General features: G+C 42.4%; 4 protein-coding genes across 5 annotated transcripts in view; all 4 read left to right on the forward strand.

Annotated features, from left to right (window-relative positions):
- Nucleotides 1-1,703, forward strand: part of LOC101770763 (serine/threonine-protein kinase pakA) — a 13,658-nt gene extending 11,955 nt beyond the window's left edge. The window contains exons 8-9 of the mRNA XM_004956022.4: nt 304-391; nt 1,199-1,703. Of these exons, the coding sequence (XP_004956079.1) occupies nt 304-391; nt 1,199-1,377 (267 nt within the window). The 3' untranslated portion in view covers nt 1,378-1,703. The remainder of the gene's footprint in view (nt 1-303; nt 392-1,198) is intronic.
- A 1,711-nt stretch (nt 1,704-3,414) lies between these two features.
- LOC101771152 (subtilisin-like protease SBT3.3) lies at nt 3,415-5,462 on the forward strand. Its single transcript, XM_004956023.3, has 3 exons — nt 3,415-3,766; nt 3,866-3,963; nt 4,765-5,462. Exons 1-3 carry the CDS (start codon nt 3,558-3,560, stop codon nt 4,836-4,838), a joined length of 381 nt encoding a protein of 126 aa, XP_004956080.1. The 5' UTR covers nt 3,415-3,557; the 3' UTR covers nt 4,839-5,462.
- Nucleotides 5,463-8,342: 2,880 nt separating this feature from the next.
- Nucleotides 8,343-12,388, forward strand: LOC101771550 (TLD domain-containing protein 2). Its single transcript, XM_004956024.3, has 8 exons — nt 8,343-8,610; nt 9,725-10,176; nt 10,289-10,361; nt 10,476-10,556; nt 10,684-10,747; nt 11,147-11,234; nt 11,319-11,403; nt 12,162-12,388. Exons 1-8 carry the CDS (start codon nt 8,509-8,511, stop codon nt 12,198-12,200), a joined length of 984 nt encoding a protein of 327 aa, XP_004956081.1. The 5' UTR covers nt 8,343-8,508; the 3' UTR covers nt 12,201-12,388.
- A 633-nt stretch (nt 12,389-13,021) lies between these two features.
- Nucleotides 13,022-17,922, forward strand: LOC101771948 (serine carboxypeptidase-like 7). Of its 2 annotated transcripts, none has more exons than XM_022824154.1 (13): nt 13,022-13,525; nt 13,593-13,669; nt 15,251-15,373; nt 15,507-15,609; nt 15,726-15,778; nt 15,955-16,056; nt 16,196-16,279; nt 16,513-16,677; nt 16,788-16,859; nt 16,991-17,115; nt 17,202-17,315; nt 17,411-17,456; nt 17,589-17,922. In XM_022824154.1, exons 1-13 carry the CDS (start codon nt 13,201-13,203, stop codon nt 17,670-17,672), a joined length of 1,473 nt encoding a protein of 490 aa, XP_022679889.1. In that variant the 5' UTR covers nt 13,022-13,200; the 3' UTR covers nt 17,673-17,922. The 2 variants fall into 2 exon arrangements, with proteins under 2 accessions (XP_022679889.1, XP_004956082.1); XM_004956025.4 differs by having other exon boundaries at nt 13,026-13,525; nt 15,741-15,778.
- Nucleotides 17,923-22,844: the final 4,922 nt, after the last annotated feature.

Genomic DNA, 22,844 nt, shown 5'->3' on the forward strand with positions numbered 1-22,844 from the left:
TCGATGCATGGTAATGGGTTGATTGATGCATCAACTCATTCGTCATATGCACATGATTAGTATAAACCTAGGAAATAGAATCATTTCACCAAAATTCAAGGGATCAACTTATGATGGATCATCTAATCTACCATTGTTCCAAACTTGGTAGGTGATCCACATGAAATTTGCTAGTCAAATGCAGTGATCCTTTATCTTACTATATTCATTTACTTGAGAGGCTATAATATCAATATCTGCTTCAGTTGTATATATATATAAAAAGTTGCATTTAATGTGCTGAGTTTGTTTCCACTGGTACAGGTTGATGTATTTTCCTTTGGTATTGTTATGTGGGAAATCCTCACTGGCGAAGAACCATATGCCAATATGCACTATGGCGCAATTATAGGTATACAGTTCATCACCTACAGTTTGTTCATGAATTGTTTGTTTAAACTTGAGAATGTTTCTGGTGATCTCCTATGTTTTTCTATTAAGTTTTAGAGAATGATCTTCCCTGAGTCATCAATCCTACCTCATTTATTTTATTTATTTTTTATGTCTGTTGAGGTTCAGTTTCTATGAGGGTTGATGATAGTGTAACCAGTAAATCAATAGGAAAGGGTAAGTTTTAACTATAATCGTTCTTTTAACTACATTATGAGTAGTAGTGGTGTGGTTGTGGGCTGTTGAATCTTGCACCAATAAAGGCAATATAAGTTATTAATTCAGCTAAGAAAAGAACACACTGTTATGATTAATTCAGAATTGGGTTTGGGCCTGGGACTCGATAGCTTGGGCCGGCTCAAATGCTATGTTCTATTAATATTTGTCATGGCAGTACCTGTTTGCTCAAAATATTTTGTGTTTGAAACTTCCTACATTATTTTGCACACAAGGAAAAAGAGTACAGATAAAGAGTATTTAACCATTAGAATCTTCCTCATTTTGCCTTAAATATTTTTGTTCATTGCTCATTAGCCAAATTGATGAAGATGTGATTCTGTAAAATATGGAATGCCATGCGCCTGTTTGTCTCACCATCTTCAGTCTTTCACCCCGGTTGCCCTGATATTCTGATTTATCCTTACAAGTCATCTGTGTCTTCTGATGAAGATTTTGTCCTTGTGTGAATTTATTCCTCTTCGCAGATCCTAGCCTTTTCTGTTCCTTGGGGCAGTTAGCACAGGCATAACTTTTGGAATTCCTTTTGCAGGGGGCATCGTAAACAACACTCTGAGGTCACCTGTGACAGCAACATGTGATCCTGAGTGGAGAAGGCTCATGGAGCAGTGTTGGGCCCCCGATCCAGCACAGCGCCCAGCGTTCACAGAGATTGCTGGACGACTTCGGGCCATGTCGGTCGCGGCGAGTCAGGCGAAGGCAGCCAAATAAGAGGCAGGTGGAGTACTTCCTTTCAGGCCCTAATATGTTGGGGGGTTCTCTTCTTCTCTCTGTGTTTTTTGTTTGGCTGGGGAGTATACATATACATGTATGTTATAGAGTGGTGTAAACATTAGTGCTTCGATTTATACCATCTCATGGGCTGGACTGTATCTGACAATATACCGGACTCGGTTTGAAGGTTGTGATGTGTAAAGCTTTAACTGGAATTTGTTGAATGGTTATTAGCACCTCAGAAACAGAAATCAGTGTTTGTTGTAATATATACTCAAAACTGTGGATAAGAAGCTCCATACATACAACACCTTTGGACTTAATTATGCTACATGTTTCTTTACAAAAAAAGGAGTGTATAGAAACTTTCTTTACAAAATCCCTTCACATATTCTTCAGGCTGTGAAAACTCAACGTTGACCGGCTCTATTCGGAAATCGAGGCGACTCATAAATGATGGATCTTATCTTTCAGGCCAGAGCAAGAGTACATGTGCTGCACTTTATAACTTCACAGAAAATCGGTAAGGTGTACTTGGCCACGGCACATGCCTTAGGTCGTGCAGAAGAGGAAGAACAGGACACCTTAGGTTCCAAGCTATGCGTCTAGGAAAAAGCGCGGCATGGTGAAATTTTCAGTTGGTTTCTTGGTTTAACTGAAATTAGGCGAACACACCTAATATGTGATGTGATGTGATGTGGATCATGATAGAAATTATTTGGTGTATATCTATCTTGTCTCGCTTATCATCAACAAAGAAAAAGCTGTGCTCTCACATGTGCAAAGCTAGCTCTCTGTGACACGGTCCATTGGTTATCCCCCTGACATTTAATTCTTGATGAGGTATGCCGATGAGAGGTCATGGGATCATATTCTACGAAATTTGGAAATAACTCATCTAAAACGTAAGTAAAATTTACCAACATATAGATTACTAAGTAGAGAAATAACTTTCGATCATCAACAAAAATCTTGGAACGAATTGGACTTGGGACTAAAGCCTCTTTAGTCCCAGGTCTAAATTTCATAGGCCGTGGAGACCCCTTTAGTCCAGGTTTGTATTACAAACCGGGACTACTGACTATAAAAGGATAGCATCCTCTACTCAATCAGATGTGTTGTGTGTAAGTAAGATAGTAAGAAAGCTACGCTGAAGCAAGAGGTTGTGGGTTCTAATCTCACACACCGTGCAAGTGCACATTTTGTGTGAAAAATCACGTAACTTGTGACTTCCCGAGAATTTCTAATATTTTTTAGTGCAAAACCCTGACAACCGGAACTAAAGAGGTGTCTTTAGTTCCAAGTGGAATAATCGGGACTATGTCGGGGATCTTTTGTCTCAAATTCTAAGTTCCGGTTGGGAAAACCGAACTCTTTAAGGTTTTCCAATCGGGACTAAAGGTCATTTCTCTACTAGTGGATGTTAATCACGATAGGGGAGGTTGATCATGATAGCAGTAGTTCCGTAAAGTATTACTCTCAGAGTCTCGGTAGCTCAACATGGTTTTTACTCACATATTCATAATCCTCTATATCTGTTATAGCATATAAAAAGATATTTTAGTAGAAAATTATGATAAATGTACATTACATCCGTTCTTAAATATAACACAATTGACTATTTGCTCAAACTTTAACCAATCATATTTATCTAACAAAATAAATAAATAAAAGATGAGTACCGCTACGCCTACATCAAAAGTACTTTAGATTCAACTTACTATTTGCATAATACTTATAGAAAAGATGATAATCTAATAAATGAAAAAAGTGAATGGTATTGTCATGTTTAAGAACGGAATTGAAGTAGTACTTCACAGACTAAACTTGTTTCAAAGTATGTTGAGTTCTAGTTAAAAATGGGAAAACTTCAGGATTGCATCGGCCGGTTACCTGCTCCTCCCCGGCCTTATTTTTGAAACCCTAGACAGACTATTTCTTATATAATCTTTAAAATTACAGAAATAGTAGCACTGTAGTGCGTGGCGCCACTTGTGTACAAAACGAGCGCCCGAACAAGACGCCGCGGTTATATAAGCGGCCACCGGCTCCCTGCTCCCTTCCCGCCACGCCCAGCAAGAAACCAGCGCGTCCTTCGATCCACCGCGCACGACGCGCCACCACCACCACACCTGTTCATCTCATCCCCGCCCCGCCCTCTCGATCGCCGGCTTGCCATGGCGGAGACGAAGCGCCCGCGCGCCGCGGCGGCAGCCTTCCTGCTGGTCCTCCTCATCTCCGCCGCCGTGGCCACGGCCGCCGCCGGCAGGGAGGGCAAGCACGGGCAGCAGCAGGCCAGCGTGTACATGGTGATGGTGAGGCCCCCCGCCCAGGGCGTCGACTGCGAGGCCTACCAGATGGGCATCCTCGCCGCCGCGCTCGGCAGGTACGAACCGGAGCTGCAAAGCATTGGCATCAAAATCTTGTTGTTCCTCTCAAAAAAAAAAATCTCGTTGATTTGGTTTCTTTTGTTGCGAATTGCTAGCGAGGCGAGAGCCAAGGCCGCGCTGGTCTACAGCTACAAGACGGTCGTCAGCGGGTTCGCCGCCAAGCTCACGCCGGCGCAGGTCGCCGCGTTGCAGAGTGAGTTCCTTTGCCTGGTTTCTTGTGCGAATTCACGGTGTCGGCAACCATGCTAGAGCCTTAATTTTGGTTCGTGTGCACAACAGAATCTTCGGCAAATTGCTGCATTAATTTGTCTAGTCTTGTTAATTGATTGTCAGCAACCATAGTATAGAAATGAAGATCTTCCCACATGGTCTGCACATGATCGAGTCAACCCATGGTTTACAGTTAACCAAGGCAAAAAGATGTTTTTTATGCCCTGTTGACAGATTTTAGTCAAGAGGGGAGGAGAATCCTCTTGGCAATTCCGAGGTCAATGCAACGCGTGCTTCAGTGGTTTCCAATTGGATATAGCTACGTTTGACATATTATTATCCTTAGCTTTAACTTTAAAAGTCACTGGAACGGGTCTTCGTGGTAACTTAAATTCGATATATGGTGAAAAGTGTAACTTTGAGTGGTAAAAGGTTAACCTGATGAAACCTTCCTTGAAAGTTTCTCTTTTTCTCGCGCCTTTCTTGTCAAGAAGACAAGCATACTTTGGGTTTCCTACTCCGAAAGCATCTCAAAGTGAAAAGAAGAAGAGGACCACCACTAGGCAAACAACGTAGTTAATACTTAATAACGTTATCCTTCAATTCACTCTGGTGCATGAACATGCTAATAAGGCCTTATTTGAAATGCCAGAAATTTTTAGGGAACCTGCGAAAATCAAACTTTAACCTGTGTTCCAACAAAATTCATGTAAATTTAGTAGTTTCCAACCAGGGCCTGAAGGCTCGAAACTTATACTAACTTTTGTGCTTCTTTCTTGGCCAGAGCATCCTGAAGTTCTCCAGGCGCTGCCTGACGTGCAGTACACCCTTCAGAGGGACAGCAACCACCTCAACTGAGTTCTTCAACCCTTCAAAGAAGGGCTGAAGATAGGATAATACATAGTTCAGCTCAGTTCAGTACCGTGATCTGCTTCACCATGTATTACCTCGTATTTACGCGCGTGTAAGCGCGTGCACAACCTAGGTGTCTGACAGTAGGACAAGTTTACACAACCAGAGAATTCGGTGTCATTGTTATACCATCTTCACTACATACGCCAAAGTATACAGCCTTTGTACTGCTGAGGCCGGGTAATTTAGACGTCCCTTTCTACGTACGTGTTGATGACTGCTGTAACTGTAAGTGCAATCATCAAGTACCAGAAGTTTCAACGTACCAGACTGAATCTCAACGTACCAGATCGATGATCCGACCTGTGGTTCCTGCTGTTTGAACGCACGAGGCTGCACATGAGCTGGGGGGAATGAGAAGATTTTAGCACATGTGTAGTTGTGTACGAACCAACCAATTGCACATTTCAAGGCTTGCACTGCAAACGTGCTACGTATTGATTGTCCTTCTGTTTCCCCTTTCAGGAAACCAGTAACTTGAAGATTGTTTTTCAGTTAAGCTAGAGAACGAGAGGCACACATGTTGCTCTTCAGTGTATACAGCAATAAGATTTCATATATTTTCTTCCCTGTCCCTGAATGAGCTTTCAGTGTGAGGCAGGTCCAGAATGTGATCCAACCGTGCCCCAACATACAGATAGCAAGGACAGAGGAGAATGAATTTCTGCAATCAGTAGAGTTCTTTACTTGTTTCCCTGAAAGTTGATGTGAATTTTCACGAACTGAGTCTATTTTATCACAAGCTTGCAGTAGAGTGATATATTTTTTTATCTACATACTCTTGGCATAAAGGTTATATTATCGCCTTCATGGAAAAAATTGTCTCCCGGCCCACCTCGCTGAGCTACATCTTTTCAGCTGACCGCCTATAACTGCTGTCGGTTTCACTCCACTTGGCATCAGCATGCAGAAAAGAGGACATTTTGCTGTGTCTAATGCAAGTGCCACGAAACAGGCTCAATCATCATCAATCAAATTGCCCAACCCTATCGTATAGGTCTGCAGACCATGTTTCATCAGATTAGACAAACATTTGTGCCCAACATGGTTAACTTAAGACAAGAACTTTGCAAAAAGAAAAGAGAGAGATAATCGGGTTTTTATCTAATTGGGCGCGTGCATCGGTTGAAACCTCTCCACTACACATCCTTCCCACCGAACGCAGCGGCAAACTGCAAGGCTACATGCAACAAGGCGGCTCCAAATCGACTATACAACTTGAATGGGCGGCCGTCGTTACGCTTTTCCTGAACTGCTCTCTTCTCATCAAGATGGCATTAGCATGTTGCTTTTCCCTGTTATTTTGTGAGAAGTGAGGGAGATAACGTATTCCATTCAAGCTTGGGGTTAGGACTTAAGAGCAGAGAGCCAGGCCTAGTTCTGCGGTGGTTTTTGTAAACGAAATCCAGTAGCCGTCTCTACTCCTTTCGGCACGCCGAGGGCATCAGCGGTGGTACGGAAAAGGGGCTGAACGCTAAAGGTGTCGACTTGGTACAACAAAAGGTGTCAAATAAGAAAAAAAGGAAAGAGAAGGTGACATGCCACTTCGGAACAAAGGGATTTAGAGGAATTTTATATAGGAATTTGAATCCTACCTAGGACCGTTTCGTTTATGTGTATATGGTCCTTTGGGAGAAACAAAGGATTGAGCACACTACGAAAGTCCCAATACAATGCCTTGAATTTTGAAGGAGACCTAACAAGAGCTTTAACCTACTGAAAAAATATGAGTTGATGGGACAAAGGTCTATTAGGGGGTAAACTAATTATGATTTAATTAGTTAAGCCCGCTTTGAGATTTGTGCACCCTTTTTAGAAAAAAAGCTTTACTGGAGCACAACTCGTTTTCCTATACTCCAGCTAAAGGATTATTCATGTGTCTGCTTGAAATTATAGTCATTTTAACTTTATCCTAAGTCAAATTAGTCTAACTTTGACTAAGATTTTAGAAAAACAAATATATTAACATCTATAGTACAAAAAAAAACACTTTTAAAGTATATTTCAAGATGGATTTAAGGAAACTAATTCCTTTTCCAAAAAAAAGAAAACTAATTGAATATTGTAAATGTTGATACTTTTTCCTATAAAATTAGTCAAAACTAAGGAGTTTGTTTTAGCACAAAACTAGAGTGAATTATAATTTATTATAGTGGGAGTAGCTTTTATTGTTTCGCAATTCTCAGTGCTGCACTTGTATAGTGCGTGTTGTCCATTTTGAGACGTTTTTCTTGTTCCTAGATCCTTTTCCAAAACTAACCTCCATAACTGGTTTCCATCTAATTTGGCCATGTTACCCCTAACCACAGTCCAAAATGGGACAAGGCCTCTGATGTTCCCCTTTTGGCCATTGCCATGGCATACTCGTTTTTGCACCATGTTGCCTTTACTGCTCCTGCCCCATCGTCTTTTCCAAGCTACCCACATCCCCTAAAATGCCAATTTATATAGAGAGAGCTCAACTGGGTTTACCAGATGGAGAGAGAAGAATATGCTAGGAACTTATAAACGGACTTTTGCATCGTATTAAACGCGTTTATTCCAGTAGCAATTAACATGATACATGGATTATACGGACAGAAAATGGCATGTAAACAATAGAAACCGTGCAAAAATAAATGGTGAGCATGTTCTCGATTGGCAAATAGAGCATCACCTTTATCTTTTGATGGTACATTAACATTTTTTTCTCTCTCAAAATATTTAGGAGCAATTCATACATGAACATGGAGAGAAAGTCCATAGAATTTTGAAAGAAAATCCACAAAATCAGTAGAAAAATGTGACCAAACTTTAAAGTGGCCGGATTTTATATCTATCATTCTATCGAGCATAATATTTGAAAATCGGAGAGCAAATTAGCATCGGTTATAACTTAAAGTAAATTTGTAACAACATACCTCAATTTGATGCAGCTCCTCCATTTATTAATTGCTCTTGCGCTTAGGCCCCGTTTGGAAGATAGGACTATAGCACATCGAATGTTTAGATACTAACTAGGAGTATTAAATATAGGTTAATTGTAAAACCAATTGAATAAATGAAGGAAAATTCGCGAGACGAATCTATTAAACCTAATTAATCAATGTTTAGCATATAATAGATTCGTCTCGCGAATTAGTCATAGCTTACGCAATTAATTTTATAATTAATTCACATTTAAATATCTGATGTAACCTGAACTTAAAAATTAGTCCCGTATCCATATAAAACCGCTGCATGTAACTGTAAATTAGTTGACTTGACTAGTGGGGCCAGTCGCTCGCGGGATCAACCACTGACCCCACAGCTCCGACGTTGCACGCGCTTGGACGGCCGCTGACCGGCTGACGTGTCTTGTCCGACCGAGCCGACCCGACCCCCCTGGTGCGTTGCCGTGTCGTGAACCGCGTGCGGTCGTGGCGACGTGCCGGTGCCAGGCCTAACTTGCTCCCCGCGTGCGGCGTGCGCCATCAGCCCGCTCCCCAGGTTTGTAACTACCTTCCCCCTTCCTTCCTCTGCCTTTGTCCTCCCGCCGTCCTCGCGCGCTCTCGCTTCCCCCACTCCGCCACCACCTCGCGCGGCGCGGTCCACGAGCCGCGTTCCGCGGGCGGGGCGGGCAGGCGCGAGGTGCCCGATGCTCGCGTGGAAGGAGAGGGTGGCGGACCGCCTCGCCCGCCTCCTCGCGGACTCCCCAGTTTCCCCTTCCCCGGCCCCCGCCGCCGTCGGGCCGCCGCAGGTGAGATCTGCCTCCGTCGCCCCCCTGCTCCCTCCCGCGCTCAGGGCAATTACATTGTTTCGGTGCCATCTTTGTGTTTCTTTTTCCCGTGGGTTCGATCGGTGGTTGGTGCGGGGGAGGTTGGGATCTTGCGAGAAAGGCGGGATCTTGAAGGACCCGTGCCGTCGAATCAGGGCCAAAGAATCGATTTTTCCTCTTCCTCGTTAGTTCACGAGTTGCCTGCATTGCAGATGACGTTGCTCGGTAGCTGTTGCTTCGGTAATTGATCTCCTGCTAGATTCGGATTTGGGGGTTGGGTTTTCTTGGCGAAATGTGGCTCCTTGGAATGGCGTCCTGTGATAAGCAAAGACAAAGCATGTGGTTTTGCTGCCCCCTGCTGTCTGCCTGTGCAGATTTGGATGTGCATTTGCATAATGCCTCCAACGGAAAGCGGTGCAGAGAGATTGTCTTCTCTCCCATTTAAGGCATAGCCTCTTTTACAATTGCATTCATTTGACGCACATGCTGGCCAGGCTAACCATTTTTCTCAGTCCTCACCTTATGGGCGATGATGAGATATTTGTGGCCCACATCATTTTGGGCCTCAAAAGTCTTTGAAGGGTTAGCTCAGATACTGCACTTATCAGAGTTTGAATGTTTGATCCATTCAAATAAGTTTGTGTTCACTGAGGGAACATGTGAACCTTGCATTGATCTGAAATCAGACCACTTGAACTTTAAATGTATCCCTCATATGCCTGAAAGTTTTTCTTGACAAAATTGCACAGGGCCATTAAATATACAAAGCCCATTTTGATATCCCAGTTTGTTTCCTAATTTATGTTATTTGAAGTAGTTAATAGATGCGGTATCTTTACCAATTACTATTTCTCAGCAGTTATGTGTACAACATTGCATTCCATGCTAAATAAAATGATTTGTCAATATTTGTTGAGAGATCGAAATTAACCTGAATGTATAGTTTATGGTGTGCTATACTTTAGTGTAATTTTGATACTTTTAGTTTGCAGATGTCGCTGAATTCTTCATTAAGTATTGATCTGTTTTAGTTTCAGTAACGCATCTTTTGTTTTGTTCCTTTTGGATGTTATAATAACCTGCATTTTATTTTCAGGCAATATCTTTCCCAGCAGAACATTTTACTTCCCCCAAGAAATCATTGTTGTCTTCTTGTGTATTGTCCCTCCTACCAACCGCAAACTCGGGGCATGAGCAGAATTCACCTTGTTCAGAGACTTTGAGACCATTACCTCCTGAATCACTTCCTAAGAGATGGAGAGGGAGTGATTTCACATGGCAAGAGCTGCCGCTGGAATTGAGCGAGGAGTCTGGGTCCGAAAGTGCGAGAGATGAAAGGAATAGTTATGTTAGTAAAAACCAGGTCCATCAGTCATACAGATCTGAAGAAAACTCAAATGGAAATGAGGAAACATCGACTTCAGACTGTGCAGGCACTCTTCATTATCTAACTGAAAAGTCTATGTTTGTATCTCCAAAACTGTATGCATTTTTTGAATCTTCTCTCCCTGGGACCTTAAAGGGGTGCCACTGGGTATTGCTATATAGGTAAAATATTAACCAGCCTGTCATGCTTACAGCTTTCTCTCAGAAAATACCTTTTTTGATGTTTATCTGTGCACTTTATAATTCTTTCTTGATTTTAACAACTGAAGTGCAGCACCTGGAAGCATGGGATATCTCTAAGAACACTTCTTCGTAGAAGTGAGAATGTTCAGGGTCCATGCCTATTGGTATGTCCAAGTATCTACCTGTATTTACCATTTTATGGGTTTGTTACTCGTGCATACTTTTGTGTCAAATTCATGTTTTTTTGAAGATGTTCCCCCTATTTCCTAATTCATTAGATTGTCGGAGATATGCAAGGGGCTGTGTTTGGTGGTTTATTGAACAGTCCTCTGCGGCCTACGGAGAAAAGGAAATATCAGGTCAGCCATAAAGAAATTGCACATTATACTCATGCATAATAAATACAAGCCATGCTGCATGTACATGAAGATCGCCAAGTTTCATCCATCTTGTATAGTAACTATCGTTACTGCTCTTATGGACCAGGGAACAAACCAGACATTTGTGTTCACAACAGTACATGGTGAACCTAGACTTTTCAGACCAACTGGTAAGAACAATTTATAGAAAAAAACATGTGAATGAGTAGCTTGTGATGAGTATCCAAAATTTTTTTTGAGTTGTTTCACAGGCCAGTAACCTTTTCCTATTATGTCAAGTCTCTGTCAACATTACCTTCAACATAGTCAGTCCCTAGAGATCTTGCAAAATACCAGTTTATTCAAGCCACTGGTTAGTGGGGCAGGACCACAGGAAGACTAAAATGTATGCTAATATAGCCTTCAAGATAACGAGGCAATCTGAAGACCCACTCTATATGTTTCAAAATAAATTGACATTGTATATGCCTCCACCCTTTTTCAGAGTTTTTTTTTCCTACAGTAGAATAATATATTAAAAATTTTAAAAAATTTATCCTTTCAAAGAGCTTATTTGAAAGCTTATCCAGGTGCAAACAGATTCTACTATTTGTGCTTGAAAGATGCTTTGGCATTTGGAGGAGGTGGAAGCTTCGCATTGTGTGTTGATGAAGATCTGTAAGTTGCCTTATGTTGGCATATTTTGCCTTTTTTTTTTATAGCAGTTTCTGTATGTATGATATCTAAATTCCGTTTGATTAGGTTACATGGAAGCAGTGGGTCATGCGATACATTTGGAAGCTCATGCTTGGCATATACTCCAGAGTTTGAATTAAAGAATGTTGAGGTAAGATGTTTTTTAATTTGAGTTACACATGAAGGTTTGTATGTGAGTCTGAAACTATAACCCAAACCTGAGTGGACAAGTTCCACCTCAATAAATCCAACTACGCATAGCTACCATCAATACACATTAATATAGGGACATACCGATAGTCATATTAGTTTACAACTCATATATGGCATGTAAGAAAAGCAGCAAAAATCGAAGGGTGTTTTACCAAAACACTCGAGTTAAAAATGCGGACTTTGGTCATAAAATTGTTTCTGTAATGCATGCGCACAATCTTTTAGTTAAATTTGATGCAACCAATTTAGATATTTGATGATGTTACTGGTCAGAGATGGAATTTTATATGCACCTTTTCCATGGTGGCATGTTTTTGTGACTAGGTAGAGATGTAGAGTCTTGATGCTTTGTTTAGATAGGTTTTGGTCCACAAGTGGGCTGGATGATATTGGGCATGTGCATTTGCAATATTGCAACTAAACTCTTAAGATTAACTTGGGCTCCATAGTTCTCTGTTTTGGTTGCGGACATGTTGAATAAGGATTGTTGCATGACATTTCAGGATGGGGGAATAAAAAAGAAAAGCACCATTTTCACATTCCTCTTGCATGTATTGTGAATTAGAGAGAACCGTTATTCAGATGGAAAATTCCACATGCTTGATTCCCATTTTGCAGCCGTTGTCGTGCATTTCCGTTTCCGTACTTGATCTCGCATGCCTTATTGTTGACCTCACTGGCGTTTCTTTTGTGCAGCTGTGGGGATTCACGCATTCGTGGAGCCGTTCGAAATAGCGGAAGCTAATTGCCCCCATACGACCGTCAGGTGTAATCCTGTGTACTTGTTCGTTGTGATGTCAATATTCTTGTAATCCACGTGTGACATTGTCTCGTTTATTTTTCCGCATTTAAAATATATTTTTTTCTTCTCAGGAGCAGCAATGCTCAATCAAGAAAATTTCACTACGCGTTCGTTACTTTAACCTTTTTCTCTAGTCACGCGCATTCTTCTGCGTGAAAGCTGTGAATTTGTGATGAATGAAATACGCTAACCTAAAAAATATGCAATTTGCTTTTGCCCAAAAACAGCCCAAGCACATTTCAGCCCACCAATAAACCAATCCCTACCCTGAGAGCAATAATCATCGGAAGGCATCCAAATCTCTGGCCGATCCATGAGCTGTGTGATCAAACAGAGCTCCTCTCTCCTCGCACGGCGTGATCATTCCTTCCCGTGTGGCCTCGTCGACTCGTTGTTGTTACGGTTACGGTCCTTGGCCGGCAAATCACAATCACCAATGGACTCCAAGTTGCGTAAGGGTACAAAGTACACAGGACTCAAAGCAGAGGTCGCCGTTGTCCCGCTACTCACTCGTGGCATTGTCACCCTTGGAGCGATGATGGAGTACAGTTAGCTACAGTAAGGGAAGGACGGCTGGACGCTGAGACATCATTGATTGCAGCGATGGACGGACTTTATAATGGCTGTCGGCTGAGACATCAGTTGCATCAATGGCTGGACGCTTCCTCCCGTCGTATCTGTGCGTCATCCAGCCTTGCTCGTCTCCTTTCTAGCTTTTGTTAGCAACATTTTTGTCTCGAATGTGTGGATACGAATACCTGCAGGCTGAGAATGACCCATTGTCAGAGCTAAGGCTGATGGCTGCTGTCGTCTCTTCCTGTCGTCAGTCTCTATCCAGCCGTCTCTTCCTTGTCCACTGAGGCACTGAGGCCATGGAGGGGCAGGCGAGCAGCTCGATGTATCCTCGCTCCGTCTATCTTAGATAGAGCTCACATGGCGGTGCCGAGGAAGATGGCATGGCCGCCTCGCCTCCCCTGCTCTCGCTGCTTCCTCCTCCTCTGCTTCCTGCTCATCATCGCCTTCGCCGCCTCCGGCTCCGGCGCCGGTCGGGTGGTGACCAGCCTCCCCGGCTTCGACGGCCGCCTCCCCTTCCACCTCGAGACGGGGTACGTGGAGGTGGGCGAGGCCAATGACAACGGCGCCAACCTCTTCTACTACTTCGTCCAGGCCGAGTCCGAGCCCGCCGCCGCCCCTTTCGTCCTCTGGCTCACCGGCGGCCGCCGCTGCTCCGTCCTCAGCGGCCTCGCCTACGAGATAGGTATATGTGTATATTTGCACTTCTTCCACGTGGACATACGTTGGTGACACGTGCGACGGCGATGCAGGTCCGGTGAGGTTCGTCCTGGAGCCCTACGACGGCACCTTGCCGCGGCTGCACTACAACACGAACTCGTGGACAAAGGTCAATCTCTCGTCATCCATCCTTGTACTGTATATACTTCCCGTGTACCGTCACACCGGGGCTAAAATTTAGCGTGTGTGTCACATCGGACGTTTGACACTAATTAGAAGTATTAAATATTGGTTAATTACAAAATTAATTGCACAACCTCTAGGCTAAATCGCGAGACGAATCTATTAAGCCTAATTAGTCTATGATTTGATAATGTGATGGATTAATGAGGCTTAATAGATTCGTCTCGCGATTTATCCTAGGGGTTCTGCTATTAGTTTTGTAATTAGCTCATATTTTAGTTGTTCTAATTAGCATCCAAACATCCAATGTGACAGGGCTAAAGCTTAGCCCCTGTCTTCCAAACACCCCATTAGCAATTATTAGGAGTTCCAGCAGCTAAAAGATTGACAGGAGTTCCGGACACTCGAGCGAAAAAACCAGACTTAGTGTGGTGTATTTTTCGGTGTCTGGGATGATGCAACTCGATTTGACCACAATATTTTCTAATAAATGTATGCGATCATAAGGATACGATTTAATGAAATTTTCATATGGATTTTACGTTCTAAAATAAATATTAAACACCGATTGACGGTCATCGTAAGTTGCATCAAGTATTTACTGTGATGCGTCTTTCAAGAAAAAAAGTATGGGATAATGTGGTAGGAGGGAGCTCGGCCTGTTTGGTTTGAGTTGCGTATGCATAATCCACTTAAAATAAGCAATTTTTATTTGCTTATGAAACCAATCACTCTTGCTTATTGGGTTGCTTATGGGACTGTTTATAATAAGCAAATAAGCAACACAAGAGTTGCTTATGGGGGCTAAAAGGTGCACTTTACACCTCCTACCCTCATTCAATGCACTCTGCTCCTCTCTCTCTCTCCAAACAGCTAGAGGTAAATATGTTAATGTCCACCTCATTCAATGCTCATAAGTAAAGGTATCCAAACAACTAGACAAAAAATAAGCAACTCCAAATAAGCAACTTTAAGTTGCTTATAATAACCAAACAGGCCCATACTCTCTCTAATCTACTGTACACATGTGGAGATTTTGACCATCGGTATATTTAAACTCTTTACAAATATTTTTCATCTCATAAATACTTTCATTTTTACAAATATATGTGCATACATAACAATTATACTATTTTTCATAATATTATGACATTACTACTAGGTATTAGTACAAGGTTAAACAATTGAGGATGTAACAACGCTGCAAAATGTCGTCTCTGAGATGAAACTCAGATAGGGGAGACAACATACACCCTAAGTTACACTTTTTATGATTTTGGCCATTCTTATATCTCTATTTTAATAATCATCGCCTGGGCCTCAATCATATTTCAAATTAAAAAGCTACAACATTAAGAAGTATCATTCTAAGCCTCTCGGGACCCACCCACAGACACCTCTTTTCACCTTAGCACTAGGATTATTGCTTCATGTTGTTGCAAAATTAATGATCACTATGTAAAACTATTTGAAATACAATGTATTTATCTCGTTCCAAATCTTATCGGCACTGGCCACTAAACTAGCTAGGTCGCCGTGTTTCGCATGTCACTCAATCTGCATGCAGGTGTCACATATTCTTTTTGTTGATTCGCCGGTTGGGGCCGGGTTTTCCTTCTCTAGAGAACCCAAAGGCTATGATAGTGGAGACATCTCATCCTCGTTACAGTTGCATGAGTTTCTACTCAAGGTACCACAGCAGCCATGATTACTTATCTTTAATCTAGTTAGCACATACATTGTGGCGCAACCAATTAATCATGCAAACTAATACTAATTGATTCTCAATGCCTGTGTTGTATATTCGTTCAATCGACGTCAAGTGGTTCAATGACCATCCTGAGTACCTTGCAAATCCTTTCTACGTCGGTGGAGACTCATATGCCGGTAAAATTGTACCATTCCTTGCGCAGATAATCTCAGAAGGTACTTATTGCATGATTATTGCTATATATGATAGACAACCTTGGTCTAGAATAATTGTTCATACATTCACATCGATTGACACATCTCTTTGTGGGAAACGTTGATGTACTGATTAGCTAGATCCTCTTCAGGTATTGAAGCAGGAATGAAGACTGTTCCTAATCTCAAGGTATTCGTCACATTTTTTTTTCTAAAATTGATGAGGCTACCTATATGTAATTTCCGGAGACTTCTCCGTTTCCTTAAAAAAAACCTATACGCAATTTAATTTTTTTTTCCATTGGGATGTTAAGTTATTCTACTCATTCGCATGGCCTTATATATGTTTGTTCTGTCTCTTCTTAGGGCTATCTAGTGGGCAACCCAGTGACAGGCGACAGTGTTGATTCTAGCTCTAAAGTGCCGTTTGCTCATGGATTTGGTTTAGTATCAGATCAATTGTATGAGGTAATTAATAATTCTCATCTAATAATACATATTGACCATCTTCATACACTTCTGCTGTCCTAGTGTCAGTGGTGTTTCTCTCTGACTATATATGCATAATTTTATTTTTCTTATGCCATGTTCTTTTGTATGTATGTAGACGATATTGGAGCATTGCCAAGGAGAAGAACACACTGATCCTGCAAATGTGCTGTGTACCCAGGCTATGGATACTGTCCATAATGTATGGAACACTTCTTTGATGTACATGTGAATTTCTATGATATGTAATGTTCATCTCTCTCTCTCTCTCTCTCTCTCTCTCTCTCTCTCTCTCTATATATATATATATATATATATATATATATATATATATATATATATATATATATATATATATGCTTCAGTTGATTTTATTTGTTGCCAATTCTCAATGGTTTGAGAGATGACTAGCTTCCTGTACTGCTTTACGTGTAGCTCATCTCGGAAGTTGGCAAGGGCCATGTTCTGCTGGACAGGTGTGTTTCTGCGTCCCCTGTAACAAATGTAAACATCTCTTCAGATGATAGAAAGATCCTACGGGAGGAAATTGGAGTGGGGCAGCTAAACCATCCACCTGCTCGTCCTCCATTTCATTGCTTTGTAAGTCGACTTGCATTGGGTAAAATTAAACACCTCTGATCAGTGCAGCAGTAAGGAACACACGGAGAGATCAGTGATTCTATATGCGATGATTATTCTTACATGTGCAGACTTACCGTTACTACCTATCCTACTTTTGGGCAAACGATAGGCGCACCCGAGATGCTCTTGGGATCAAGGAGGTGAGCTACCATATCTAGCTAGTCACTATTCAATTCTGAGGTTACATTAATTCCCATTGGTAAATTTCATTCGATTTACTGCTTGTCGCACCGACAATAGCAAGTTGAGCTAATTAAATCGAATTGTTCAGGGAACTGTCGATGAGTGGGTCAGATGCCGCGATGTGGGAGAGCTTCCATACGCGATCGACATCAAGAGTGCCATCAAGTACCACAGGAACGTCACGTCCAGAGGTTACCGTGCCTTGGTATACAGGTACCACCATTTTTGGAATGAGGAACGGGTTTGTTTGATAAGACTGTCTCTCATGGCATGGAATGGCATGACATGTATGGCTGCAGCGGCGACCATGACCCAGTGGTGCCACACCTGGGCACGCAGGCGTGGGTCAGGTCCCTCAACTTCTCCGTCGTCGATGACTGGAGGGCTTGGCATCTTGATGGGCAGGCAGCTGGGTGCGTGGGTCTCTCTACGTCCTCCGTTTCTTGCTTAATTTTGCTGTCCTTTAATTTGTAGATGATTCATTCATTGTTCCGTTCTCAATTTGCAGGTTCACGATAAGTTACTCAAACAGCATGACATTTGCGACCATCAAGGTACAATGAGCATGCATGCACACTCGATCAATTGACGCCATCTTAATTTACGTTCATCAGAGAGCTTATTACTATTGCTACTAATGTTGCATTAACGGATCGGAAATGGAAATGTGTGGATTGGGATTGCAGGGTGGTGGGCACACGGCACCTGAGTACGAGCCTGAGAAGTGTTTTGCCATGTTCAGCCGCTGGATACTGAATCGGCCACTCTAAGACCGACCTTGTTTGAATCGAGAATAATTCATAACAACGACTTTAATTTGCCGGTAATTTAATAATCCATTCGTGTTGGGATGGACAGATAGAAATATTAGTTCATTATTTCCCCCTCTCCAATCGTCATATATTTATTATTAGGACGAATGGTGTTATGCAATCAAGCCTTTAATATAATAATACTCATATGGTGGCTTGTATGATCTATGCTAGTGGGATGTAATTAATGGCTGATTATTGTTATGCATGAACGCTATCAAAGTTAATAAAAACTCACTATACCACAACCCTAAATTCCTGTCTGACCTCAGTCGGTAAAGATTGTTACAAAACATTGGTTACGTTGGTAAAAGAGTATGATGAACCATCCGTGGGTGGTAAAGGGCTCCCTAATTTAGCGCAGCAAATTTAAGGATCGAGCTTAATAAAAACCAGATCATAAATTAATATGATTTTGAACTAAAAAATAGATAATCTAAGTTGGATTGTGAAGGAGACATAAGGGTCATGATCCATTACCATCCCTATCCGTGGCTAATTCGAGGTATACTGAGTAACCATCCGTGGGTAAATATATACTCCCTTCGTATAGGAAAAGAAAGTCGTTTTGGATAAGGTTTGGGTCAAACATTGGAAATATAAATCATGAATAATTTTTAAGTTGTTGAATTTGAAAATGTGAAAGCCATATAAATAGATTTGTCTTGAAAAATACTTTCATAAAAATATACATATATCACTTTTGGATAAATATTTTTATAAAAACAAGGAGTCAAAGTAATGCTTTGGAGACCGTGTCGCTGTCCAAAACGACTTCCGTTTTTCCTATACGGAGGGAGTATACATGTACAGTCAGCATTCATTATGTTGGGCTCAAGAGGTCAGTCGGCAAATCGGCCTAGCCTGTTCCCACACTCACCCTCTGCTCGCGCGTAAAATTTTCCTGGCCCAGCAAAAACAAACCCTAGCCTGCCTCCCAAAACCCCGAGCCGCCGCTATCCCCGCCCCTCTCTCTAGGCTAAAACAACACTGCTATGCTCGCCCACCCAAATTTCCACCGCCGCCGCCCAAATTTCCACAGTCGCCACCCAGATTTCCTCGCCCTTGCCCGCATGGCCTCCAAATCCCCTCGACGCGCAGGGCGCCAGTGCCTCTACATCCTCCCCGCGCGCCATCCATCCCCATTGTAACACCTGGTGTTTCAGTCATCAAAGGTGATTAAGAAAAGTTAAAGGTGAATTATGGAGAAAAAGGGAAGAAATTGAATAAAAGTCAAATTCAAGTCAAATTTGACCAAAATTTGGATTTTTGAATCTAAATTCAGAAAAATTTGGTAAAAATATGAAATGAAGGCTTGAGAGTGTTTAGAACTTCAAGGATCAAGATTGGAGACTAAACCTAGTCCTAAACATCTCAAGAAATGCAATTGAAAAATAAAACTAGGAGGATACTATTCACTGTCCGAAAATAGAGTTTCAGAAAAACAATGCAAGTATCCATTTTGGAAATTGATTTCTGCCAAATTTTCCAAATAAGTGTACCAAAGCAACTATACAACGATGAAGTATGAACTTTGGACAAGTATATTAGAGTGTTTTTGGTCAAGAACAGTAAAGGGATCAAATTCAAATTGAGGCCCAAAGTTAGCACTTTGCCACGGTTAACTTAGCTGCTGAACTGAACTTTGTCTAAGTCTGAAAACAGCAATCAGTAGCTGAGTTTGGAGCGAAATTCAGAAGGATGTAGTGCAAAGGGTATAAGTGTTTATGAGCAAAATGGGATCTTTGATAGTTGTAGAGCACGAATGGTTAGTAGTTGGACTAAAAAGAATGAGATTGGGCCACTGGAATTGAATTAACAGAAGGGTAATGGCCATGTGCAGTGACTGTCGAACTGAATTCAAAAATGTCAGGGCATTTCAGTTGAACCGAAAAAGGGATTCAAAATTGGCAGCCTTAGGATGTTTATCTTGGGAGGAAGTTTAAATATAAATCAAAGAGCCCAAGTTTATCTTCAACTTTGCTTAAGCAACTTGTGGACCGTTGGATGCAAAATCGGCCGTGGTGAGGTTCTGAATTTCTTGGTGAAAGAAAGAACCGGGGGGGGGGGGGACGGGAAATAGAGGTGGCGAGACGTGTTACCGTCGGCAGCTCGCCCGTCTGCCAGCTCAACACCTGAGGCCACCTCTTCACCACACAAGCCTAGCACTAGGCCACGGTAGGGCCCATGCGCACGGTAAGTCCTTTGAATAACTACCGCTCCCGCCGCCGTTTCTTACCGCCCTGTTTTTCACCGCCGCCCGTCGCTCTCTATCAAGACACCGCCGCCGACCGAAAATTCCACCGCCACAACGCCTCCCCCATCGATTCCTCTCGCCCACACCTCTGCTAGTACCTCGCCTACAACCGTGGCAGCTTGTTGTCCAGCTTCTCCGCCGGCAAGCCCATAACCGCCGCCGCAAGACCTCCTGCTCACGGTGAGCATCACCTTGCCGTTGTCTTTCTTCTTTGTGGTAAGCCGTAGGTAAGCGCATGGGGTACTAGGAAGTTGTAGGGGTAGTCGGAGAGGTGAGTTATGCCGTCGTCGTGCTTGGTCACGGCCGGTAGTCAGTCCCGCCGCCCGCCGCCGTGGAGTGGGGAGCTCTGGCCACCTCCCGGGGAGCTGCCGCCGCGCACGGGTGCGCTATGGCATGGGGATGCTTCCCCAGCGCAGCCCCCTGTCGCGCTCGGTTTTGGCGCGCGGAGGAAGACGGTGCTGGCACCGGGGGCCCGCCCGTTAGTAGGAGGAGGGAGGGGGGGAAAAGAAAGACCGGCCGGGGCGCAGCAGGAGTGTGATGGGCCGGGGGTCCAGCAGGCTGATGGGCCGGTGAGGCAGGCCGGTGCCACGGAAAGAAAAAGAAAAAGGACAGCTGGGCCGTTGGGCCGGAACCGGATTAAGAGAGAGGAAAGGAAAGAGAATCGGCCCACTGAGCCCGGCAGAGGAAAAAAGGCCGGCGAGTAGAGGGAATAGGAGAAGAAGGTGGATCCGAGCTGCGGGCCCAGCGCAAGAGAGAGGGGGTAGGAAGGGGGTGAGTAAGAAAAGTAAGGCTGGGAGTTTTGGGAAAAATTTAGATTTTCATTTGTTAGAATAATAGCTTTAATTCATCTATCACCATTTAAATCACAGAAATTTCTAGGGGTATCCAAAATTAGTGAAACTAATTTTGTTAGGATTGTTTTATTTTCCTTTATGCATTAAAATTTTTATACCATAGGAAAAATAATAAAAATTTAGGTATTTGTTTAATGCCTTTTCATTAAGGTATTTAAATAAATACTTAACCTTGATTAAATGCATAAAATATGGAATAATGTTTTCATAATTACAAACTATTATTAACTCATAGGAAAATAATTATAATACTTTCTAAAAATAAAAGAAAAAGCCTAAGGTAGGGTTAGTAAAGAAAATAAAAGTGGTGGGTTAATCTTTTGGGGTTTTTTGTGTGTTGGCTTGCAGCTTTATCATGATAAATTGTGTAGTCACTTGTTGGCTTGCAACTTTATCATGAAGGAAAGTTGTATAGTCTTGTATTCAAAAAGTTGCATCACTAACCCATGCATATGCTATATCATAGACACCGAAGCACCTGAAGAGGATTTCTTGGAATTATCAGAAGGATCTCCGGAGGTTGAAGAGATCATTGAGTTGATCCCCTACGAAGCCGATCCGTCGGACAGTGCTAACATTTTTATAGAACAAGGCAAGCCCCGGTGCATTTATACCTATCTACTTTGGAATTATTATTTCATGTGTCCAATTATTGGTTAATTTCTATATGAATGCACTATGTCTAGGAGTTGATTGAAACCCATTCTTGTGCATAATCATACCTTGTTTTAAGGACATCTTTGCTACTTGTTCAAATAGTTAGTAAGTAACCCAAGTTTAGAAATGCTTAGTTGCTTAAAGTAACTTGTTTACCAAACCTTAAGGTTAAACGTTGGGTCATACATGCTAATCATGGAAAGTAGCTTGGAAAGTTGAAAGGCAGGCAAAAGCTAGAGAGGTTAGTTCTATTTGCTAGTTTAATCTGGTTAAGGCCCGATCATTGTCTTAACCTTTGATCAAGTGAATGACACCTGATTACTTACTGGGTATGGGACCAGTAAAGCCCGGTAGGTTAGTAGACTCTCTGATCGGGAATATTTCGTACCCGTGCTTGACGTGCTGGAGATTGGCAGGGGCGTAGCCTGAAACTCACATGGAGATCAGGCCAGAAGTGGGGTCCCATGCTGGGGTGCATCCCTAGGTCCGGGTAGTCTTATTACCAATCCTTGGGTTTGCTAATCAAAAGGTCATTACGTAGGACCTGGACAGTCGTACATAGCTGGTGATTAGAGTGCTCTCCTGCGGGATGTACATTGATCCGGATCGCCGCAATTCTCGGTTATGAATGCACTTGATCACTGTTGAGCATCATAGTATAATTTCATGAATGCAATGTCTTCCCAATAATAATTTGGTATATGACTTATATCTTGCTGCTTGCAAAACATTCTTTTGTCTTCATTTAGAATGGTTAGGTAATAACTTAATTGGGTTAAAAGATAAAGCTAAGGCCTCACTTTTAGTAAGCTCTTTGGCAAAAAGTGTGTCAGCCAATATACTAAACAACTATCATATAGTTCCAGAAAAATTATTATATTGGTTAGTCGGGTAAGCCTTGCTGAGTACCCCGGACTCAGGGTTATCCCTTGTGGTTATTTCAGAGGCACCGCAGGAGTCCGCGGAGGAGGAAGCCTCGAAAAACTAGGGTATTGTTACGAGTCTCGCAATACCTCAGAAGAAAACTTAAATGCTCATCTCCCACCAGGACCGGTTTATGTTTTAAACTCCTAGAATCTCTCTGACCTGCACTGTTAAGATTATTTCAAACTACGTTCTGCAATAACTCGTACCTCGTGTATGTATGTAAAAATGTAATATTTGTTGATGCTTTCCCATCTTGGAAGCGATCCTGGTGTATGGCTATGAGACATGACGTGGATCTTCGAGGAGTCCTAGGGACACTCGACGGACTACCGGACTTATACTGTTTTAAGTGCATTTTGGATAATTGCTGTCCCAACGGCGATTAGGCGCATTTAAACCAGTTTAAGTTGGGCGGTTCCGCCACACCCATCCCCC

Source organism: Setaria italica, chromosome II, assembly GCF_000263155.2.
Source record: "Setaria italica strain Yugu1 chromosome II, Setaria_italica_v2.0, whole genome shotgun sequence".
NCBI classification, from domain to species: domain Eukaryota; kingdom Viridiplantae; phylum Streptophyta; class Magnoliopsida; order Poales; family Poaceae; genus Setaria; species Setaria italica.

Coding starts and splice junctions, on each gene's coding strand:
- LOC101771948 (XM_022824154.1), top strand. CDS start 13,201: ATGGCGGTGCCGAGGAAGATGGCATGGCCGCCTCGCCTCCCCTGCTCT. Junction 13,670..15,250: donor ACACGAACTCGTGGACAAAG/GTCAATCTCTCG, acceptor ATCTGCATGCAG/GTGTCACATATTCTTTTTGT. Junction 16,678..16,787: donor GTCCTCCATTTCATTGCTTT/GTAAGTCGACTT, acceptor TTACATGTGCAG/ACTTACCGTTACTACCTATC.
- LOC101771152 (XM_004956023.3), top strand. CDS start 3,558: ATGGCGGAGACGAAGCGCCCGCGCGCCGCGGCGGCAGCCTTCCTGCTG. Junction 3,767..3,865: donor CTCGCCGCCGCGCTCGGCAG/GTACGAACCGGA, acceptor GCGAATTGCTAG/CGAGGCGAGAGCCAAGGCCG. Junction 3,964..4,764: donor GCAGGTCGCCGCGTTGCAGA/GTGAGTTCCTTT, acceptor TTTCTTGGCCAG/AGCATCCTGAAGTTCTCCAG.
- LOC101771550 (XM_004956024.3), top strand. CDS start 8,509: ATGCTCGCGTGGAAGGAGAGGGTGGCGGACCGCCTCGCCCGCCTCCTC. Junction 8,611..9,724: donor CCGCCGTCGGGCCGCCGCAG/GTGAGATCTGCC, acceptor TTTTATTTTCAG/GCAATATCTTTCCCAGCAGA. Junction 10,177..10,288: donor CACTGGGTATTGCTATATAG/GTAAAATATTAA, acceptor ACTGAAGTGCAG/CACCTGGAAGCATGGGATAT.